Here is a 23183-nt window from a genome sequence, read left to right on the forward strand (position 1 = left end):
TTTAACTGGACAAAATCATAAAACATGAACAATCATATGTTGGAATAAAGTGCATTTATTTACAGCATTTACATTAAAAAAGTGCCCAGTCACAATACATCTGATGATTCCTTAACATACACATTCAAATATACACTTCATTTTCAGTCTATTCAGTTTGTTTAAAAAATTGGGTTGGTAGACAAGATACTCCCTTTGTTGTATTTTACATACGTCTGCCTTTATCACGAATTGTTATTCAGGGCATTATGGTTTGTTTAACACAGAGGATGAGAAGGTGACTCCAAGCTCAATAAATCACAAACGCAAGTGTGCATGCTATATTGTCAGAAAGAACTTTGATGGAAAAAAGTATTAGAAGCAGTAGGTTACATGCATTGCGTAAGAAAAAAAATAGAAGATCAACTTAACCACAAAATAAATATCTAAAACATTTGAATGATGATGCACAGCAACATTTAGAAATTTCTCAAAGGTAAGCTTTAACATAGGGTAATGCTGTTAACAGAAACATCCATGCTGCAGATCATAGAATATAGGATTTTCCCTTTTTCCAAATAAATGAATGGGTTAAGTGGTTCCCTGTTGTTCAGAGGTAAAAAGCAGCTACAGGGTTGGTTGGTTGGTTGGTTGGTTGGTTGGTTGGTTGGTTGGTTGGCTGATTTGATATTGTGTAGAAACATTGTTTTTTCAGACTATAAAGTTCTAGCTTGAAAAAGCAGCTGTTGAGAAAGAATGTTCCTTCTGCAGGTGTGTGTAAACAGAGTATACAATACTGTAATGCACACAATGACATGTAAACAGTTCAGCACAATGAATAAGAGAACAGTGGCTGTGACAAACCCAGATGAAATCATTGTGTTTACTAAAAATTATCCATCACACATAGAAAGCAGAATTTCACAGTGGCAGATAATGGTAGAATCTCAGGATGAATGCATTCTTTTCAGTGTCAAGAATGACTTTAGAGCTATCATTTTAAAAAAAGAAATATACCCCAAAGAAAAACTCACTGAAAAGTAAATGAAACCAAATTCCAAAAGGTATATAATGAAAATTATGTGGAGGGAGGAGGTTCAGGAAGACATTAAAAAGAATGCTATGCACTTGCCAAAAATATTCTGCTGATTCATAAACATAAACACACAAGCCCTGACTCAACATTGTGTGTGTGTGTGTGTGTGTGTGTGTGTGTGTGTTTTATAACTATTTAAAAAAGATCTGAAAAGCAATTATGTTTTAGCATTGAGCTATGGATCATTACAGCAGTCTGCAGGGAAATTATTCTCTCCCTGTATAATAAATGTATTTATTATTATAGGCTATAAAGAAAGCACACCAAAAAACAACTAGGAACAACTGATTCAGATAGTTTCTTACAGTGACACAAGGCTTGAGTGGTTAAGTTCCTGAGAGCATTTGTGTGTGTGTGTGTGTGTGTGTGTGTGTGTGTGTGTGTGTGTGTGCGCGCGCGCGTGCGTGCGCGCGTGTGTGTGTTCACATGGTGCAACACTTGTTCTTGTGTGTGTGAGAGTCTTTGAAGCGGAGTCTATGCTTGGAGCGATATTTCTCCAGGTAGGTGAGCTGTTTGCTGTTAATGGCTCCACGGCGCTTCCTGCAACACACAGAAACAGTCCTGGAATTCGGAATTCAACAGCCTGGACACCAGGTGTCACTATTGACACAAGTTAGTCATCTAAGATGTGACGCGTTAATTCCGTGTGCTTCAACAGTTTACACTGTATTCGCTTACTGTCTGATGAGTTGAATAGCATCTTCATACTTCATCCCGCTCTCTATCAAAGCCAGAGCAACAAGCACGGGAGCCCTGCATGAATAAACACACACTCCAGTCAGCTCAGTCTATACATGCATGTCACTAGCATCTTCATCTTCTTATCTCCTTAAGCTCTCCCACCTTCCCAGCCCAGCCACACAGTGAACAGCTACACAGCACCCTGGATCCTCCTGAAACTTCTTCTTTAGGAGATTCAGCCAATCATCAACCAGCTTACTGGGAGGAGGGGCGCCGTCATCAAATGGCCAGTCCTGGTTAAATCAGAGCAGAACGCTTCCCAGCATCTGAGTTATGGTAAAGGATGTTGGTGTGTGTTTTCCTGCATGCTCACCACCACATTGATGCCATCTTTTTCCAATGGCGTTTTGTCATAGGTGATATCACAGACCCGAACAACTGTGGTGGCACCGTAATGCTTCAGATCCTGATAGAAATAGACAGTGAACATACAGATGATTCTTTCTGCATGTGTTGAGAAGACAAATTCCTATTTCTTACCTCTATGAAGGAGCTGAGTGTGCTGTCCGTGGGGTTGTGTGTGATCAGGAACCTCATGTTCTTGTGGCACAGTTCTACCGGAGCGGGGCGATTCATGGTGGCCAGGGGACCCGTTGACCTATAATAATTGTTATTTTTGTGATTTACATCCAAATTTATTTATTTTTGTCAGAACAAAGCTTGAGTAATTTAAAAAGAGCAACACCTTGCATGCAAACTGCAGCAACCATGCAAATAAATGCCAGTAGTTATGTGCGGAAATGACTTAAATAGTCACTACAGTTGCTGCTGAGTACATATAGTTTGCAAATTCATCTTCATCAATAACTCATTCACCTCAGTTCAAACTAGAACAGACTTAACAAAGAAGCATCAGAGAGAGCCAGTGAAGTGCATGGAGGATATCTGGTCACCTTATACTCCAGTTGTAGAAGTTATCCGCTGTGCCTTTATCCAGGTGGCTGCTGGACTTCCTGACTCTTGTGGAACTTCCTGTTTGGAGTCTGTTTACAGCAGTTTAAAATATTCTTCCCAGTGTTGGCCTGCTGTTTGATATTACCCCATCAGTGGACCGTATCCTTCAGTGTCAACTCCGGCTCTCACTCTCTGTCTTTTTATTGAATTGTTCAGTTCTTTTCTCTTCCTATCAGTGGTTCGTTCCTTCTCTTTCCTGTTAGCGTTCGGTGATAAAGCTCCACCTGTTACCCCATCAGCTGGCTGGTTCAGAGGGCAGAGGCCTGAGATCTTTTAGGTTTCGGGGCTACAGGTTGGCATGGTTGGATCCTCAACGCTGACTGGGCCTAAATGTGTTGGGCATGACAGTAGTCGCCAGTCTGCCGTAGAAACGCCATCAACCAGCAATTCTGGAACACAAAACATACAAGACAATAGAGACATGAAAACAGTTGCAAACAGGAGGAGCTGTCCAAACGTGAGGCTGAATGAATGGCTGAATAAAATGAAAAGGTGTAATATTTGTCACGAAGTCCAGGAGGCAAAGGTGCAGGTTGTTGATGGTGGATCTTGGCCATCCGAGGGGTGAAAATCTTTCAGATAAAGTCAGAACTTTACGTGACCTTGATAACTACGATAGAGAGTTTGAAACAGAAACTCGTTGACTGACTATACTAGTGTACTGGTCCAAAACTATTCCATCACTGTAAAGAATGGACATGAAGGAAGGCGAGTCTGACCCTGAGTCTCTTGTTTGGGTTTTCAAGTCTATAATTAGGAATTTATCCTGCGTTACAGCTAATCAGGATTGATGCCAACTATTCCCCACCCGGACAGCTCACACCCGGGACGGAATAGTTATTGTTTACTAGTGAATAAGTGATCTAATTTTAACTTCTACAAAACTTTACAAGCACATGAAAAGAAAATAGCAACAATTCTTAATGCTTAATGTAAATATAGCTGACTTTGTGCATGAAGCAAAGTTGTAAAGTTCTTTTTATTTAAATTTCAGTGTATTTTCAGGCCAGGCAGCAAATGTTTAAGTACCTGCACAGCATTTGTCAGTCGTAGTACACAGGTCAGTAGTGGTGTCAAGCCGAACAAATCCGGTTAGTGCACATCATTCACCTCTACTGCCTTCAAATGGCGGTTCTGCTCTGTCTGGAGAGACGGAATTTTTTCAGTGGACAGCCGTTCCTCTTACCTCAGTTTGGCTGCTCAACTGGAAAATTCACATCGTTACAACCGGCTCCTGCCGCCGCCGCAGCCCTACAACCGCGTGAGTGCTGACAGAGAACCAGCTGACTGCCTGTTATAGTAGACCCCTGCAGACACTGAATACCCTACAGCTGTATTTATAGATGCATCTATACGAGGGGCTGCCTCTATGACACATCACATTTTTTTAAATCATCTTTATTCATTTTTGGAAATGACCATCTCTGATGTGTGGTGAACCTAAACAAGCCCTTCTCCCAGCTTGTCCCTGTGGAGTTGAAGTATTCTTTCATAAATATAATGTTGTTCCACACTTCTTGTAGTGGGGCTTCTGGGAAACCTGGATGTTAACTGTAACAAGGGGAGGAAAGGATATTATTGATTATTTGCCCTTACCTGTTGTCAAATGTCATTTCCAACAACAGACAAAGCCTCAGCTCGTTTATGATCCTGTTAAAGTCCACCTGCCCGTGTTTATTTTGTCTTGCAGGTAAGCTGCAGGAACTGGAGCTGCTCTGCAACAACCTGTGGCTGTATACCGCCGAGCCGCCCTCCTCCCTCTATACGTAAACAGCTCTGAGGACCTGCTGTGGCGTCCTGCACACACCAGATTGGAGCTCTACCTTGCTCGTAGCACTGCAGCGTGCCTGGTTGGAGGATCTGCTGTGAGCTGGTCTAATCAGGCTGAGCAGCCATCTGACCCTGACAGCCCTGTCACTGCCAGAACACTCTACAGATAATGCTCTTAGAGAGAGAGACGAGAAGAGTCCGGTTCCCTCCCCCTGTTCTTTCTCCTCTTCATCCACTTTTCCCTCCTCTCGCTCAGAGTGGAGAGGGGCTGTTTTTCCCCTTTCCTCGCCCGTCTTACAGCACTGGTGTAGCCAAGAGCACGCTAACCACCTTAGTGCAGCCCTTTGTTTCTTTCAACAATGACGACAAGACTCTGTGAAATCCTAACGAGCCCTTTCTGCTACAACACGTCTGCCTGGACCATCTCTCGTACTCCCTTCCTCCCTCTCTCCCCCCTTCCTTTCACTGAAGCGGCTAAAAATAGCTGGCCCTTTTAACTACCAGACCAAAAACCTTTGGGTCCCAGTTTATGAAGTTAACTTTCTCCCCAACTGACAGCTGACTAACAACAGACGAACAGCCATTAATTTACTGTCATCATTGTTTTCATACATCACGAGGAGCCACATTACTGCTGCCACAGATTATTTGTCCAATACATATCAGTTATGATGGCTGCAAGAAGAAATTTCCACAATAACAATTTTTTTCTGTATTTTTTTGTTAATGAATTAAAATAAAGGAGATTTTGAGCCTGTTGGGTTGTTTTTAAATACAAAGTGTGGCATCTCCCGTTCATACTTTACTCTATAAAGGTAACATGACTGTTCAACCACTCGTGGCACTAAAAAACTACAACAAAAAAACAGACTAGAAGTTAATTTTAGCTAAAATCAGCTGAAGCACCAGTAGAAATGTTTGCCTGCAGACGTCATCATTTAACATAAGCTGGCTTATTTGTTTTATTTTCTTTTTTTACTACTGAATATAAACATTGCAAGTGGGTCAAAAGCAAAAGATGGTTCAACAGGAGGAGAAAACGGCAGCTTTCCAAATGAAACTGTCGACCGCGAAAAGCGTTTCTAGATAGAATTGAATACAGCTCGTCCACATTCTGTACACTCCTTTAACAACTGCTCACACACGGTGTGATTATTCCAAGTGTGAATCTGAGAGTTGTGAGGAGCGACGCGAGGGCCTGACACGCAGCAATGCTCTGAGTGTGGGGGAGCGCTATGTGAGTAGATGCATTATATAACCATAGACACACTTTAGCAAATAGGTTCTGTTTTTATAATTGGTCAATTCTGGCATGCTCAATTTCTGATTGAAATATTCCTTTACGGTTTTATATTGCTTTGATGTTTCATGGTGTCAGAAGATCTTAGATTTTAAGTCGCATCCATTTTGATAATTATGAAAAACTGCAGATGAAACTACGCAGTAAACTGTTTGTTGTGACTTCTCCCCGTGTTAAAGGTCCCCCCTGGATGATTCTGTCGTGTCAACTTCTGTTTTGATGTAAAGTCCAACAACCGTGTGGCCTCACAAACATGGCCGCCGCAGCGGTTTCTGGAAATGTGAGCCGACAGTTTGCGGGTCAGCTGGCTGCCTGGTGTTTTTTTTATAAAGTCTAAAGGACACTGAGTGCCGCTTATAGCGCGATGATGGCGATGGGATGACCTGCTTGGGCACAAAATGTCAAGGAAGTGTTTGAGCCTTGCAAAACAAATATTTCTGCTGGTGACAAATGAGGTAACAGTGAAACAATAACCACGGGCTCAACTACCAGAGGGAAGCCTAAATAATTTGACCTGTGTCATAAAAGTAAGCTAACACTGCCGCAGGTGATGGGGAAAATGAACTCAAATTTTAAAAAAGGAAAGAAAGAAAGGTGAAACAAATCCTGGACTTCAGATCACCCCCCAACACAAATGGTTTACGTGAACCATTTCACACCTGTTCATCACTGACTTTTCAAAGATAACATTCCTGTAAACAGACAAATAAAGAAGGATGAGAACACAGCCTACTGAGTCAATAGGTTAAATCTATAAATCACCCGTGTCCCCAGTGTGTTTGTTTGTTTACCTGTTGCCTAATTAGATTGTGGCCGGGAAGCTCTTTTTACCGTTGGTGCTATTTTCATCGACAATCAATGATATAAAGTCTCTAATCTGGCTCGGAATCCCTTTGCAACACTTGTGTTTGTGTCCGGTGAACGTAAACCCCAAAACAACACATGACCCGCAGTGATGTAACCTTCCAGAACTGCTGCTACTGCTGGTACAAGCAGGTAATTCCCTGTTAGCAGCTGGTGCTAATCTGCAAATTTCTCTGGAATTCCCTGAATTCACCTGCTGACATCCCTGGAAGATTGCTTTTGGTATTCACGGAAGATCATCATGATGGTCCAAGTGGGATTGAAAAACACTCACACCGATTTAACATACTGATATATATACACAGTTACGCAGTGCATCCCTTTCATTGGAAATACAGCCCCCCCAGGCGCAACACTCTTGTAGCCGTGTGACATGCTTTGTCATTCCAACAGCATTAGGAAGAAACCGGATATGAAAGGGAATCATATTTTTATACCCCGCGCTGCCATTTCCTGTTTGAGAAAGCCTTGGTGGTGTCTCACATGCATTCACATAAATGTTGTCAGGTGTTGCAGGACCTATTTAGTGGACGCAATGTTGCAGAAGGGGCACCGGTACACAGCTGGGATGGCGGCAAAGCTGCAGCATGTTCAAGGCTACCGAGATACTGAAGTTAAAGAAGGAAACTGTTGTATATGTGTGGTTGCAGTGGAGGAAACTCGAATGCTAAACCTAAATATGAAGGATGCTGACAGAAAATTGGAATTTCATTCATATTTCCATTTTCAAGAAAAACACACAGAGTTAAAACTCTTTTCAACAGGTTGGAAGCAAAATTTCTCCAGCCTCAATTGGAACCAAATTACTTCACAATAAAGGAAAATTTTAAAAGGAGTCAATCACAACAAGCATGACCACGCGGTCACATTCATAGAAAGTACAGAGAAAGCACGACTCCCAAACACACACAAACAAACACACACACACGCACGCAGAGTCATGCTTGGAGCGAGCAACAGCAGCTGCTGTGTTTATAATTAGAAAGTTTTGAAATCAGAGATTCAGATAGACACTTTCACCTGCGGACTTTTCATTAAAAAGGTAACAATTCAGCTTTGCTGTACCGGGCTACAGCATGTGTACATGGGGTCCATATCAATACCTGTCATTTAGCAGTCACTTGACCATATGCTGGGGTGTGTGTTCTTCTAAACTTTCCATCTCACCGTCCGTCCCATCTGTTTTGGAAAAGACTAGTACAGTTCCAAAGTTCCAGTGACCCCGTTATGGAACATTCTAACTTTATTTAAAGAAGTGAAAGTATTCTCCAATTGTATCAAACATAGAGAATAAATAAAAACCAGAAGAAACCATTTAATTTCAGTGCAGATGCTAAATTCTAGTATATCATTCTTCATTGGAAACATAATGCTATGAAGACTCCTGAAAAAGCGTCTCAAAATTGTGATTATAACTGTGATTATCTGGAGAAACAGCACCATCTTGTGGACATTTTTCCCATACATTAAATCAGGATCTTGTTTCCTAAACACCACATCGAAGTGATATCATGTGAGAGTTTTCAGCATTATTCACACAACAGTCGATTGTGGAATGAGTATTTCTTTCTTTTTTAAATGTATTTTCTCACCACAAGGACACAGGTAGAAATTTCAATCAAAAGACCGACATTTTGGTGTCTTGAATAAATTTTTTATTCAGGTCTGGACATTTTCATTTATTGCTTGGAGCTTTGTCAGTCTGTAATTGTACTCATTTGTAGATCTGATCAATTCGGTGTGGTTTGAATGTAACAACTGCAACATTTCTGTTGCAGATCTGCGAATTCGTTAAGTTCTGTGACTTGAAGAGTGCCTGTAGCGCCTTTCTGCCACCAGAAAGAAGTGTAGCACACAGTGGTGTCTTGTCCTTGTAATATAATACAAAAATGCATTTCTATATTATATATTAACCCATGGGGTCGTTGGTAATAATGAATCTATACTGAATCTAAATGTATTAAGGTGTTATAATACCAGTATAGTCAAAATAACAAACCACCTGAAACGATTTCAGCATGGAATAGAATAGAATATTCTAAAATTATGAAATGAATCTTCCAGAACCCTGGATTACATTGGACTGTCACAATTTGACATTGTATGTTTTAAACTGTTATAAAAGTCAGCGGCAGTTCATGAGCAGGAACACCCTTCTTCAATTAAAAATTTTCCTCTGTTTATGCATTATAATCTACGTATGTTAAATGTGACTTGCTGAAGTTAGTGTACAAAAATATGGGACAGAGACGTTGGTGAAATAGGCTAATAGGCCAGAGGGGTTAGCACTGATGCTATAATGACTGCAGGCAGACGTGAGACTCGGCAGGAGCCATCTGCTGACCTCTGGCCAACAGCCGTCACTAAAAAGATTAAGGCTGCTGCTTACACTGAGTTCTGTACGTGTGTTAAAAGCAGCGTAACATGTATGAGTACAGCACTTAAGCTCTGGAACAAACAAATTTAAATTCAATGATCGTTGATACGTGGCTGCAGTGGACCCATCAACCTGTCATTTTAAGAGGAAAACACCATCTCAGTCACAATAAATAGCTAAATGAACAAATGATCACACATTCAGCTTCGCATGAGGTAAGGTATTTTATTTTAATGCAAGCCCGACAAAAAGAGATGGAAGGTTAACCTCACATCCATCAAATCATGTGTACATCTACATCCTCAGTCAACAACAAATGCAACAAGTTTTTGCTAACTGGTGACAAATTGCCTCAGTCTGTATTAACTATAAATCCTAACAAATCATCTTTTATTCTACGATGCAAGATCCATTTTTCAGAAGTGATGAATAAATCTAAAAAGTGCTGGATTTCAACTTCCACCTGTTAATGAGCTGGATCAAGGTTACTGAACTGTGGTCTGAATGTTGGCCTTGAGGAACAGGTGGCTCACTGAGATTAGACTCTTGACCTGCTGGTTAACACCTTCTGGCAGAAAATAAAATGCTTTTCATGTGATATACAGTTTTTCCAGAGAAAAATTGACAAACATTCAGCTGATTACAGGTAAGTTTTATCTTGTTTTATGGAATGATACCAGGCAGAAACATGAGAACATTTAGGGTTTTCCCACAAAACACCAATAAACTCTTCATCAAATCTGAATTTAGAGAGAGATGATGAGTTCATGATATTTAGTTTGACTGAGAAACACAGGAAAGCTCCAGAGTGAGGTGTTTGTCAATAGAGATGTTTGGTCAATTCCCTCTACAGGTCAGTTTTTGTGGGACTGTAAGAACCTGCGATCCGATTAAAACAAGACGGAACCAGTTGTTGACCATCAGAGCCAGGTTGGAGTTAGAGCTTATGGGCAGATCAGCATCTGAGGATATATAAACCAGCTCAAGCACAGCAGGCACAAACAAAGAGCCCTGCTGCTGTCTCATCTCACTGCAGGATCCAGGAAGTCTTAACGACTGAAGAAGAGGTCCAGTCTCCTCAAAGCCAGCAGCCATGGTTCTGGAGGACAACGTGTGTGACTCCGTCTTTGAGCCTCAAATCACTGTGAGTACCTCCTCATCTTGATCCAACGCTTAAAATCACTTTTATTCATCGAGATAAGATTTAAAGCGTAGTTTTACCAGATTTTACTCAGTAAATATGATTTACAATTTTAACATCACTAGTTGGTTTTGTGAAACATGAAAAAACACTTAAACACCCCCCTTTAGGGGCTTTACCCTTCATTGTAGAAGAATTGTCTAAAAAGGATTTATTCTGTCCGTTTCAGGAGGAAAATGTAGAGACTCCATATGGAAAACTCCACTGCACCATGACAGGAACCGTGAGATCGAACCATCCCGTCATCCTGACGTTTCATGACGTGGGACTAAACTGTGAGTCTGACCCCCAACAACCAGTTTAAATAACTCCCCTTAAAAATGTATCCATGTATTAATATAATTTCCCCCTTAATGTTACCCCAGAACTCCTCGCTCTGTGATATTTAGCAGTTTAAATTTGACAACCATTGTCCTCCCGATAGATAAGTCCTGTTTTGGAGCGCTGTTTGATCATGAAGATATGCAGGAAATCATCAGGCATTTCCCTCACTGCCACGTTGAAGCACCAGGACAACAGGAGGGAGCCAAAACCCTGCCCGCTGCGTCAGTACACTGACTCACTCGTTCCCGTTTCCTTCAACTTACATGTGATCCTTTTAGTGACCTCTGCGTTGACCTCTCAGGTATACCTACCCGTCCATGGACCAGCTGTCTGAGGCGCTGACCGCAGTCCTCAAACACTTTGGGTACGACAGATATTGGAACTAACACAGTCAGACAGCATCGAAAGGCCACTTCTAACTATAAACAGGTTTGCCCTTGGTGTGAGGCAGCGTTTTGACGGTTTGCTGTGCTCTGCAGGATGCGCAGCGTGATCGGACTGGGGGTCGGAGCAGGCGCTTACGCCCTGGCTAAATTAGCTGTAAGTGATATCGGCACCTCTGAATACTCTTAACCTTTGGAGCCTGTTAAATTAACAGGAAAACTAACAAAAACATGGCAGAGAGGGAGAAGAGTGCGGTAACAGCGTGTTGCTCTGTGTTTCCACAGCTTAATCATCCCGAGCTGGTGGAAGGGTTAGTTTTGATCAATATTGACCCAAACTCTAAAGGGTTAATGAACAGCGTTGCTAACAAGGTAGGTACTGTGACATTAGTCATACAATAGAGAAGATCTTATTATTCCCTTACTAAATGTAATAACATGCACGTGATGTGTGTTCTAGATCACTGAGTGGACACACACTCTCCCGGACACGATCATCACACAACTGTTTGGAAAGGTCAATGATCAAACCTTCTCCTGCTGTCTTGTGTCTGGAGTCTCTAGTAACAGATGGTTGTCTCGCTGTTTTCTGCAGGAAGAGATTGAAAACAACCACGACCTCATCGCTACCTACCGTCACTACATCACAGCCACCATGAACCAAGCCAACGTCAGCCAGTTCCTCCGCTCCTACAACAGCCGCAACGCCCTGGAGGTGGAGAGGCCCATTCCTGGAGGAAACATCAACGCCAGAACCCTCAAGTTAGGGCCAAACCACCACCTTCTGTCTCACCAGAGATAGTTTGGAGGACGTATTGTTTAGAAATGTTTGTGGATGTGTTGTTTTTCTCAGATGCCCGACTCTGCTGGTGGTAGGAGATAATTCTCCAGTAGTGGAATCGGTGGTCGACTGCAACGCTAAACTCAACCCCACCAAAACCACATTGCTTAAGGTGACTGAATGATTGAAGGGATTTTTTTTTTTTTAAATAATTTAAAAAACGCTGTCTTTTAAACACAATAATAAGACTAAAGCATCTTTGGGCTGGGCTGTTTCAGATGGCGGACTGTGGAGGACTTCCTCAGGTGGATCAGGTAGGCTGCATCCTTCTAGTCCTGCTAGTGACTCGCTTGCAAATATTTTTAACATTTTTTTTGTCTCTCAACAGCCGGCCAAAATGATTGAAGCCATCAAATATTTCATCCAGGGAATGGGATACTGTAAGCCACCATTTTTTCTGACTTAAATGGTAGAAAGACGCATCCGTAACCTTTTTCACTTCGTGCAGCACTGAATCCTTCTTATTTTATTTCTAATAAAATAATTTTTTTAAAAGTTGTTCCAATTAACATTACCTGTATAAAATGTGTTCCAAACACCTCCTGTATCTCCAGTGTCCTATGCCAGTATGACCAGACTGCGGTCAAGGACGACCTCCAGCTCAAGCATCTCATCTTTTGATGGCTCGCGGAGCCGCTCACACACCAACGAGCTGCTGCGGGGCCGAACACACTCGCGTGGGGCCGAGGAGAAACGCGGGCGCTCGCACACAGACGTCTCCATGGAGAGCATCTCCACCAGCAACATGTCCAAGAGCATCTCCAAGTCCACTGAAGTGACGTGCTAGAACGCAGCCCTCATCCTAATCTCATGCACACTAATCCACTAATGCCTCATGACTAGAAATGTAGAACTTCCCATCACTAGCTCAGTTTAACCCATAATGCCCTTTGACCTGCACTTACTAGGCAGACACATACATGTATCATACTGTTTGTTTCATGTTGTATCATGGCTTAGTCCTTAAAGGAACATAAATATGTGAATTCAAATTATAAGAAAAATGTGATAAGAAAATGTATAAAGACGCTCATGAATGTAAAAATACAGTAATAAATCAATAAACTGATGACCAAATGTTTGAAATTTTGTTACATTTTCAAAATATTTTATATTATATAAATGCTAATAATTATTGACTGATTATAATCATTACATTATTTAACCTTACAGTATAAATTTCGCTTTGAATTTCCAGATAAAATGTGAGTTATTCGTATCTAAAAAATATGATATAAATCTATTTTAAGCAAACATTTCCGTGCACATCGCCACTCTGTCCACTAGGGGGCGGTCTAAACCCGCTTCTGACCGGCGCATCTCCAGCGCATCGGAGGAACCTCTTAGTATAATTTTCATCATATTTTCAGTTCGTATAATTACCCCCGCAAACGAATATGTGAGCTAGCGTTTATTTGTCAGTTTGTGAACAAAATAACTCAAAAAATCATTAATTTTCTGGAAATGTTGACAATGGGCCTATACCTTTGATCTGCGCTCTCCACATGGTTTTGTAGTTGGTCCAGTTTGTTCACTCTGACAGTGAAGCATTTTTTTCTTAATTTTGCTGTAATCTCTATTGCCTTAGATTCATATTTTGTCATTATTTAGGTGTGCTTATCGGTATATCAAAATTACAACTTCAATAGGGGAGAAATACAAATCAGTTTTATTCCCCCCCCCAACATTATATTTTCCCACTTTTATAATATACGTATATAACAAATTGCCCGATTAATACATAATTAAATGAATAAGTGCTGTGTACTGCAGTTTTAACTTCAGTTTCAATGTGAAGTTGATGCTCTTTGCCTCACAACGGTGTTTTTGCAAGGATATTATGTGCGCCATATGTTGTGGGGTCCTCAATAAATAAAAATGAACCCCATCTGTGAATTAGTGCAAACACACGGGACCCAAGGCTGCACTATGGAAGCAGACATCAAAGTCACAATTCATTGTTTTGTTTGCGTGTCTGTGGGTGGTGGGTGATGGGAGCGTCTTTGAAAGGCTCTTTTGTGTTTTTGTCATACACCATGATACAATGATGAATAATTTATGTTCGGAGTCTCCAGTGATTTCCTATAAACATGAAAAAGCCTCTGCACTATGGGGTTTTAAATCTGCACTACCATTTGCTCCTTGATAATTCACTGGTGCATCCCAGCAAATCTGCACACTTCCTTTGTTATTAAGGGATGGTCCTGCATGTACGCAGGATGGCTGGAGATTGACAAAAATGTACCCAAGCATCATCTTCATAGACCTCAATGTGCTCCACTGGTTTTAAGTCCTTTTTGAGAGCGGTCTGCATTTGAATTGACTTTTTATTCAAACAGCCCTCATCAATGTAAAGCAATTACCAAAAGGTTTATTGTGTGACTGCGTTATGGCCGCTGAAACTCTACAGCTCTTTACTAAACAAATATATTTTGACATCCTTGAAAGCTGAGGAGCTCTTGATGAAGATGATAGGTTAGGATCTCAAAATGTATTTTTCCTACATGTACTACAAGCTCATATTTCCCTTACAACATACTGTATATATGGAAGACTTAAGTGGCCACATGTTATAGCGATTGTTGTAAATTTTAAACTATATGTTGGACGAATGGCACGCTTTTTATGACTTGATCAAACTTTAACCCCCTCGCTGATGAGGAATGGGAACATTTATTAAATTGAAATCTTACGTAAGAGCCATTCGGGGTCCCTTGCCGTGCTTGACACGTAGGGGCCCACTCCTCCTGTCCGCCAGCCCCTCCAGCTGCAGCCATATTGGAAAATCTCAGGCTCCAGCAGCAGCAGCGGCAGCAGCGGCGGCTACAGCGGCGGCGGCGGCGCTGCTAACGGCTAGCGTCAGTGGACACTAACCACCGGGCACGGCGCTGTTGTGGACACAAAAAATACAGACAGCGAGAGGGACCAGTGAGGGAGGGATACAGTCACCCAGCCGGCTCTCACGCCGATATACAACCGTCTAAATTTTAAATGTTCTGACCGGTCGCGGAGCGTTGTTGCGGCCGAGCTCCGGCGCTAAAGCGGTGAGTATTGATCCCATCTGGGGGGGCGGATTAAATGGAAACGGTCCTCCGTTAGCCGAGCTAGCTCAGCTGGGAACAGACAATGGGAATGCCGCAGATGGAATACGTGAATGGGTGTGTTGGGAGACTGGTGGTGGAGTTTATGGAGGAATCTGCTGAACTGGAGATGATTGAACGCTGGTGCTTTTACACCGCGAAGTCATTTGTATTCCTAACAGACAGACAGTGGTGCAGTGGCCGAAACCACCCCTCTCTGGCTCCACGGTTAGGTGCAAAGGTCCAAGTCAGGGAGGCTTTTCTGTCATAAGAGCTGCAAGAGTGGCATTCAGAAGCCATGTGGAATTACGGTCTGCACACACTTCAGGCTCATTGTTGCACTTGGCGAATCGCGGACAAAGAAGATTGTTCCTGTGCGTTCCAAGTGTTTCTGGGTGCTTCGCTGCCATGTCAGCCACAATAACAGTAGAAACGCCACGAAGGCCGAATTAAATGTGTTACACGGCTTCCATGTGAGGAGCAGAAATCTTCTATGAAGAACAAATGCCACATTTAGAACTTGATTTACATAAATGGAGCAGTTATGGTAATATTAGAGGGGTATCTCAATGCTAAAAATACGAGACCCCAACGCCGGGTGCAGCCTGGTTCAGGCAGCCCCCTGGGTGTCACTGTTCCTGCAAATTTTACTGATTGAGGTTAAAAAAAAGTGCTGTCCAGTCATGTCTTCCTCAGATGATACAATACCCTTCCTTTTCCCCTAATCCCTGTTTCCTTTCCTTGACTGTTGCCCCTGATCACATCCTTGAAGTCTCTGACATCACCATCCCCACCAGTCACGTGCAGCTTGTATTGGAAAATGCCAAAGCATCTCAAATCTGGTGCTAAACGCTTGTCTTGTTCTATCTTATAACTTTCGCTCTGTTTCGGGACGTCACTTCCCTTCCCATGAATTACCTTGAGTTCAGACTTTACAGTGTAATGCTGTTGACGTGCTGTTAATATTTGCCAGGCTGTCCAATGATGCCATTCATGGATATATTTTTTTTCCACGCCTGTGTGAGGAACACAGGCCTGCTGTCAACCATGAGAAAAAAAAACGTGTAAATTATGGCGCTCTGGAGTTTCAGTAATGCAACTAATTTTTTTTGTAATCTAGTGCTACAGAAAAGGTTCAAATGACTTGTTCTCAAAAGGTTGCATGCAACTTCTCCAACCAATAATGCCTTTCTACAGGACTGAAGCTCATTCAAGTTGCTGCACGCAAGTTGTTGACCAAATATAATAAGCTTGTAGTCTCAGAAAAGCAATTGTACTTGAAGTCATTGTGGAAGAACGGTGTGTATTTTTTGTTTGTACTAATGATTTCCATCATTAAAAAACCCCAGACTGCCATGAAATACATGTTTAGACATGCATTTGTAAAAGTATTAGATTGTACAGTGTGGAAACATGTTCGCTAATCAAAAGATGTAGCGATGGAGAGCACAAGTTTAGATCATCTGTGTGTTCAAAAGCAGTGGCTAAGATGCAAAGTGAACGCAGATGCAGTGTCAGTACTATTAGCAAGGGGAGGCGGCCCTTGTTGGGACATATAACTCAGCCTCCAGGTGTGTCTGACTAAAACAATGAGTGGGCGGGTCTTCTCACACTGTTATAAGTGACAGTGTACAGTGCAACTAGGAAGTGAGCAGACAGGCGGCAACGCACGCACACATATGTCACTTCGTGAAGATTGAGGAGTCTTAACAACTGTCAACATGCAGTTCCTGGGCTTCCTGGGCTGCGCCAACGGAGGTATGAATACGTGCAGTCATGCCGGTGACTCAGTGAATGTGTTTGCTCGCGATCGGACTGGTTCTGGTGCTCTGTGCTCGGCAGATAGAGGGTCTGGTATACTGAGGGCTGGAAAGGAATTTGTGCTGCTCACCGCCATGCAAGCAGTTGCTTGTGAAAACGTCAGACAGGTCGAGTGCGGAACACAAACAAGGACGCCAAAGGCTTCTTGCTTCAGTGTCACCTCAGTTTATGTAGTGCTTTTAATGTGTATTGATTAGCCGCGTAGGCCTACAGTTGGTGAACTACATTTAGTTTTGGCAGAAGCAAAAGCGGATTCTAACAACACCAACTAGGCTTTCCCAAAATGCCAAAAAGAAGGTGAATCATTTTAAATGTGGTTTATATCAGAGTTTCCTTCTTTGGTCAGAAGAATTCTGCTATCTCTGGTTATATCTGTACCTCATATAGGTAAAAATCCTGATTCTACTTTTATGTAGAAGCAAAATTATACCAAGCTACCACAGCTATTTAATGTCACCTTTCCTCTGTACAGGACACATGTGTGTAAAATAAGGCTTTCTGTGAAATACCCAACGTTTCTCTAGGGGTCATAACTATAGAAATGGATGAAGTGTGTGTTTGTTTCTGCTTAAGTTTTGGAAAGAATTGCACACAGCCTTGTAAACATCCACGTGATGTGTGATTTCTGCCTTGTTACAAACTCAATGGTGGTATCGTCTCATGTCTTGTCTCATTTGTGGTGATTTCATTGTGCTGTATTGAATTCCAGGACAGTTCTCCCTTCAACACCCATCCTGTGCCCCGGGCCATGTTTTCTGCTGCTGTGCTAATAGTTATTACTAAGATACCTGACAGGTTGTGTCATATTCTTTTTTCCCTATGTTGCAGTGATGCATTTTTAAATGGTACCGGATACATTATGGCCCAGTTTGACCATTTAATAAACAAAAAACAATTGGGACCATTGTTACGCACCAGTAGCGTAACAATGGTCCCAATTGTTTTTTGAAATAAGTAGAAATCTTAGCAGCCCAGTTGACGCACAGAAGCCAATTTGAGTATGCAACCAGCATAGAAAATGAATAAAAATAAGGATTTAATTATATTGCCCAGATGGCTCGGTAGGATGTCGCTGCATCTTCGCTGTAAAAATAATAAGGGTGCATGTTTTTCATTTCAGATGATTCTTAGCGCCATCATGTGAAAGGTTTTCTCAAAGAAAAGAGCCGTGGTATAAATAAAACCCGGCAGTATTTTAATTCTATCTCTGCAGCAGTCCAGATGCTACAATGGTGTTTTTATAGCTTTGCAGTGAGTAACCTCCATAAAGCTGCTTCAGTAATTAACTGTCTGTGACGTTACTTTAGGTCTTGATCCTTTCTGCCTCATTGTGCCCCTCAGCAGTACTATGCAGTTCCAAAAAGACATCTTTTTCCCTTTTCTTGATGAGAATGAATTTGTGCAGCGCGCTTAATGGGGTGTCAGCTGTAGTGTGGTGTAGTGGTGGGCAGCCAGAGGCGGCAGGTTTGTAAACTGAGTGGGAGAGAAAGAAAAAGGATGAGAGCACTGAGGCGAGGAGATGCTTCTGAGTTGGAGGCAGAAGCTCTGAGAAAAGGCGTCAATGGGAATTATAGTCTAGGTTTAAGCTTTCTGCACGTTTTCGACCTCTTTATTTGAGTTTCAGCCGCTGCCTGCAGCTCAGCATATTGATTGGAGAAATGAAATTTAACTTGGTGTTATAATAATTATATTTATGGAAGGGCTACCGGTTCAGGGAGGATGTATCGGTCGTATTCATGGGAAGAGTTACTCCAAAACCGCAGAATACTGCAACTTATTGTGGGTTTGCATCACGAAGTGTCACTAATGCAGGTGTGTCACTGACAAGAGCTGCAAAAGTGCTGCATCACAGCAGCACACACCTGAGTCAGAGACAAGGGTGTCACAAGGTCGCAAGGGTGGCAGAAAGACGCAGAATCCTGCTGCTTGGAGATCTTACAGTATATGCTGACTGAATATGTGGGACAGTTGAGATTCAGTTGGACCCTTTTACACTTTATTTCCTTCAATTTTATCTACTTGCTTATTTATTTACTCTATTTTCCATCAATTGCATCCACTGTTTAATCATCTGTTATAAATCCACATTATATGAAACTTGTTTTTCCTGTTCATGTGTAGAAACTGCATCACTTTAACAATTTGTCAAATTAAAATGTATTTTTCTCTTCTTGTCATTTTTGTAGATATTTCCAGAATATCTTACTATGCTGGTGAGTACTTTCTCATATATATATATATACACATAGTAAGCCCATCCTGACTGGCATATACAGTTTTACAGTCTCCCTTCTTGATCTATAACCTCCATGAATCATCAGGATATTTTTGTGTCGAGTTGAAGTTCTCTTCGTCACTGCACAAAAGTATAATAATGAGGCAGAGGGCACTGCTGAGGCACTGGATAAAGAGGGACAGAGATCAAGTGGGAGGATAATGAAAAGAAATGAAGTGAAGGAAGTGATCTACGAAAGATCAGCCACTGGAATATGTGTTTTCTGCTCCACAGCTGCTTAAAAATGGTTTGAATTGCCTGTGTATTATACATGGTTTAGCTGCCTTCCCCATCCAGATGAAGAACGCCCAGATGTCTGCCTTGGCACTGACTTTACCACATCATTATTCATAAATCCAAAGCTCCTACATCACCACCTTGTCCTCACCTTGCAAGTCCTCCCATCCTGTATGTCATCATATCTCAACTCTGACAGTTCTGACCTTTTCTGCGTCACTTTACGTGTCTTTCTGACATCAGATACCTGCACTGACCTGGTTGACTCCTCCAAGCTCTCCGCATTGTCAGGAAGCTTCTCACCAGGGGTTTCTCTGCTTCCGCTCTGTTTTTCCTTTCGTTCATTGTTCCAGTTTATAATTTCTCTGCAGATGTTGCGCTGCTTTTCACGACCATGCTTTAGTCTATTTCAGTCTTGTCTCTCTTTGTACTTCTACTTTCCCCTCCTGCTTCGGTCACTCTCATCTTTCTCTCTCTCTCTCTCTCTCTCTCTCTCTCTCTCTCTCTCTGTCTCTCTCTCACTTGCTGTTCCATTTCTTGATGCCTCACTTTGCCCTACATTTCGTCTCTTCACTGATGCTTGTTTCTGTTTTTTTCCTTCTGTTTTGCCATCAATTCCGGATAACACTGTTGGATTTCCCTGACCGTTTTAACTGGATTAGAAATGTAACCTTCCAGCCGGTGATGTCAGGTTTCGTAATCTGGATGGATGACTTTCAGCGCAAGGATATCACATTTTTTTAATTCTACATCGAGTGATTGAGCAGACCCACGACTCTGCATGGACGCAATTTGATATTTTTGGGGGGTTTTGTGACTTCTAATGGACAGAAAATCCACTGAATCTTCAAGGACTGTGTCTCTGGGAAATTAAACAGTGTGTCCTGGTTTAAAACCCCTGACAGGATTTTGTGGATTGATTTAGGATGTGGAAGCTAAGCCTCTGCCTAAAGACTTGAAATGACCAGATTATTTTATTATTTTATTGCCCACTGTGGATGTGAGCTCCTGATCCCTGTATCTTGGTTTACATGGTGAAAACATTTGAATCATCCTTATCAGCTGGACTTGGACTCTGGCGTGGCTGGTAAAACCTCAACAGTGCGACAGGACATGCTGAGACTCCTGTGATAGATTTTCTAGTACAGTATATTCAGCATATGCTATTTCCCACGACTGGGATTTATACTGGAGATACAGGTTATGACCCAGAGACATTAGGATTGATTTCTTTCTTTTCGTGTCTTAATCAGATTTGTTAAAGGCTGTTAAAAGGCAGTCCTATAGGATAGTCTATGGTGTTTTTAGGGTTTAACAGGTTTGTCTGGGCCCTGTGGCCAGACACTAGACAGAACCACACCACAAAACACATGGAGAACAGTGGGTGCATCCCTCTCTGTTGGAGCAAGGGGGCCTGTATCTATGCACAGCATCCACTTCCAAGTATGTATTTTCAATAAGAACATAAATACCAACAGGCTTTTGTGTCTATTTCTGCTCTATTACCAGGAAATAATTTAGCTAAAACATAAGTATTAAATCAAGGTGCAGTCTGCAGCATGTAGTAGTAGGTAAATAATTTATACAAATCTGAACTGGGACCTGTTGATGTTTGCATCTATGCAAATTTTGTCAGGCTGGATGAACTTCAATTTGGTTTTTCAGCCGCAGGATCTGGTTCAGACAGATTTGTTTTTCATATTTGTCCAAGTGTAGGTGTTATTGGGGGGTTCTGGCTTCTGAGAATAACATTCTTATTGCTTTCGGTGGGAAATGAAAAAGCAATACAGAAAATTGTTTATGATAAATTCTTATTCTTAGATGCCCGTTGCTGGTTCATGGAGCTCTTTTTTTTACTGCACTTCTTTCAGTCTGTTTCTTGGATTTGTGGACTTTGTTTTTTCTAATATTGTCACTTGTAAATATCATGCAGACGTTTTAAGCTATGATGCATCCAGCTGATGGGAAGGGAGGTTGCAATGCAGGGAGGGCAAGAGAGGAAAGTGTTAAAGGATGAACGTAAGATGAGATGGAGAAAGGAAGAGCGATGGTTCAATAGGACAGTGGCATCAAATAGATCTGAAGAGAGGAGCTAAAAGGCTTGTGCAATAAAGTGGAGATTAAGAGAAGAGAGCAGTGGTGTTGTAGATGGGGAAGGGAGAAAAGCGTGCGGAAGGGCTGTCGGACTGAAAGTCAGGGGGAATTTAGGGCTTTTGGATGGAAGTGAAGAATGAACAACTGAAAGCAAGTAGAAAGAGACCGAGAAAAGGATGGTGAAAATATAGAGAGGCCTGAGCTCCCCCAGGAGTGTGTTAACCCCAGTAACCCAGATACCAGTTAGATGAGAGATCGGCCGTCCTTCTGCTGCTGCCGCTGTGGGACACAGCTCAACTCTAAACCACAGTAGCTTAACAGGCTGAGTGTCAGTCGCTGCGGCCCCACCGAGAGGGGCTATGGGGGACCTGGCAGCCACCCGCCCCCCTTCTGGCAGCCTGCTTGGCCTAGTTGATGTGATGTCTGTTTTATCCCTATGAGCAGTCAGTGCTGTAATTGGTGCAAAGAGAAATGACTTCATTTGTTATTAGCTGTGCACAAATTGTGAAGCAGGGTTGTTTGGGATGCATTTATGTCCTCCAAAGCTTTAATTTTTTTCATCATGATGAGATACAGAGTGCCACAATACGCAATCAAGACACGGAAGGGAAGATGCAGTTAGGGCTTCGCTAACAACTATGATGAAATATTACTGTTTATAATATGTAAACAGGATTAAACGAGGATTTGAGTATTAGTAGTGTTTTAAGAGACATTCCAAATGGATGATTTTTCTTTATTACCATCCAAAATCTCTTTCAAAATATAAGTGGTGCAGTCTTGTTAATGGTTAAAGAATGTGGGAAGAGCAGCTACCAGTATATTCTGGAATGTTCTTCCCAGTCAGACATGTTGAAATTTATGACTGACGATAGTTGCTTGGTGAAGGCAAAAAGAATCCATCATTTGGCTTTTAATTTGAATTCATATTTTAAAAAATAATTCATGTTGGTAGCACCTTTAATTTATTCCACTTTTTTATTTCCAAGTGTTTTTTTTCTTTAAATGAGATTCATAGATTATAATTTTTTAATTTGATATTTATAATTCTATTTATTCATTTTGGTTACAGGAATTTCTTGCTTGTTGGAAGCAAATGTGAAATTAAATATTTCCAGTAACTTTATCAGAATGAAACAGTGGTATCATAGGTTTCTTTAAACCTTCTATGGAATATTGATTTATGTGTGTGTGGGTGTGTGTTATATACCGGTAAGCTTATGCAGTGGTGTGAATTATGTAATGATTATACATTAACACATGGCTAAACTATATGGCTGCTGCACGCGCAGCACTTTCCAAAGTAATGATATTGTATTTGGTAGGTAATGCAGTTTGGAACTTGCGGTTTTAAATAAATAGATTTTAATAGTGTTTTTGATAAATCAGCCCTGCTCTATTACATCTGAACAGCCAATAATTGCGTATTGCACTTAAATGTGTATGCTTAAGAACATACAACATACATCTAAAGCAACACATTTATCTACAGTATTCCTTTTTTTAGTCTACATTATTCTTTTCATCCTTTAGGTCTTTAGAGAGATATCCAACGAAGCCTTTATCAAGTTGCTGCGTCAACAGTGGAAAATGGTCAGCAGGATGTAGCACTCGGCTCCTTCCTTTTGTTATGTAAACTGATTAATGAGCCATCTATATATTGTAAGAACATGAGACGCAGCTGAGAGCTTTCTGGCATTTAAGCCCGCTGAACAAATATGCTGCAGCTTTTTTGTAACTGATTTTTTTAATCCTTACAGCCTGAATATATACAGTAGCTGGGGGAAGGACGTCAGGGTTACTATAAATGATTTGACTTTGTACCTTTGATATGTTCTTTATACTA

General features: G+C 41.6%; 3 protein-coding genes and 1 long non-coding RNA gene across 29 annotated transcripts in view; 3 read left to right on the forward strand and 1 right to left on the reverse strand.

Annotated features, from left to right (window-relative positions):
* Positions 1-35: 35 nt before the first annotated feature.
* Positions 36-4998, reverse strand: LOC101062689 (protein tyrosine phosphatase 4A3). Of its 3 annotated transcripts, XM_011605494.2 has the most exons (8): positions 4367-4998; positions 3800-3913; positions 2710-3159; positions 2297-2414; positions 2130-2222; positions 1919-2049; positions 1754-1828; positions 36-1615 (listed from the first exon to the last, which is right to left on the reverse strand). In XM_011605494.2, the coding sequence occupies exons 4-8, from the start codon at positions 2390-2392 to the stop codon at positions 1498-1500; spliced, it is 513 nt and encodes a 170-aa protein (XP_011603796.1). In that variant the 5' UTR covers positions 2393-2414; positions 2710-3159; positions 3800-3913; positions 4367-4998; the 3' UTR covers positions 36-1497. The 3 variants fall into 3 exon arrangements, with proteins under 3 accessions (XP_011603796.1, XP_003966081.2, XP_029694793.1); XM_003966032.3 differs by lacking the exon at positions 3800-3913; XM_029838933.1 differs by lacking the exons at positions 3800-3913; positions 4367-4998 and adding an exon at positions 3957-4098.
* A 647-nt stretch (positions 4999-5645) lies between these two features.
* Positions 5646-6400, forward strand: LOC115250417 (uncharacterized). Its single transcript, XR_003888969.1, has 2 exons — positions 5646-5777; positions 6020-6400. It is a non-coding gene; the product is annotated as an uncharacterized lncRNA (long non-coding RNA).
* A 2928-nt stretch (positions 6401-9328) lies between these two features.
* LOC101073364 (protein NDRG1-like) lies at positions 9329-12895 on the forward strand. The gene is made up of 12 exons (XM_003965994.2): positions 9329-10225; positions 10452-10557; positions 10707-10827; positions 10908-10970; positions 11086-11146; positions 11275-11361; positions 11450-11506; positions 11585-11751; positions 11843-11942; positions 12049-12084; positions 12159-12210; positions 12385-12895. The coding sequence occupies exons 1-12, from the start codon at positions 10175-10177 to the stop codon at positions 12615-12617; spliced, it is 1134 nt and encodes a 377-aa protein (XP_003966043.1). The 5' UTR covers positions 9329-10174; the 3' UTR covers positions 12618-12895.
* Positions 12896-14642: 1747 nt separating this feature from the next.
* LOC101062908 (focal adhesion kinase 1) overlaps positions 14643-23183 on the forward strand; it is a 33853-nt gene continuing 25312 nt past the window's right edge. For 5 of the 24 annotated variants that reach the window (XM_029838923.1, XM_029838925.1, XM_011605496.2 and 2 more), the window contains exons 1-2: positions 16554-16668; positions 18918-18944. In XM_029838923.1, the coding sequence (XP_029694783.1) occupies positions 16632-16668; positions 18918-18944 (64 nt within the window). In that variant the 5' untranslated portion in view covers positions 16554-16631. Of the gene's footprint in view, positions 14875-16484; positions 16669-18917; positions 18945-23183 lie in introns of those variants that run through there. The other 19 variants (XM_029838912.1, XM_029838915.1, XM_029838917.1 and 16 more) reach the window with 10 other exon arrangements.

This window comes from Takifugu rubripes, chromosome 7 (genome assembly GCF_901000725.2).
Source record: "Takifugu rubripes chromosome 7, fTakRub1.2, whole genome shotgun sequence".
In the NCBI taxonomy this organism is placed as follows: domain Eukaryota; kingdom Metazoa; phylum Chordata; class Actinopteri; order Tetraodontiformes; family Tetraodontidae; genus Takifugu; species Takifugu rubripes.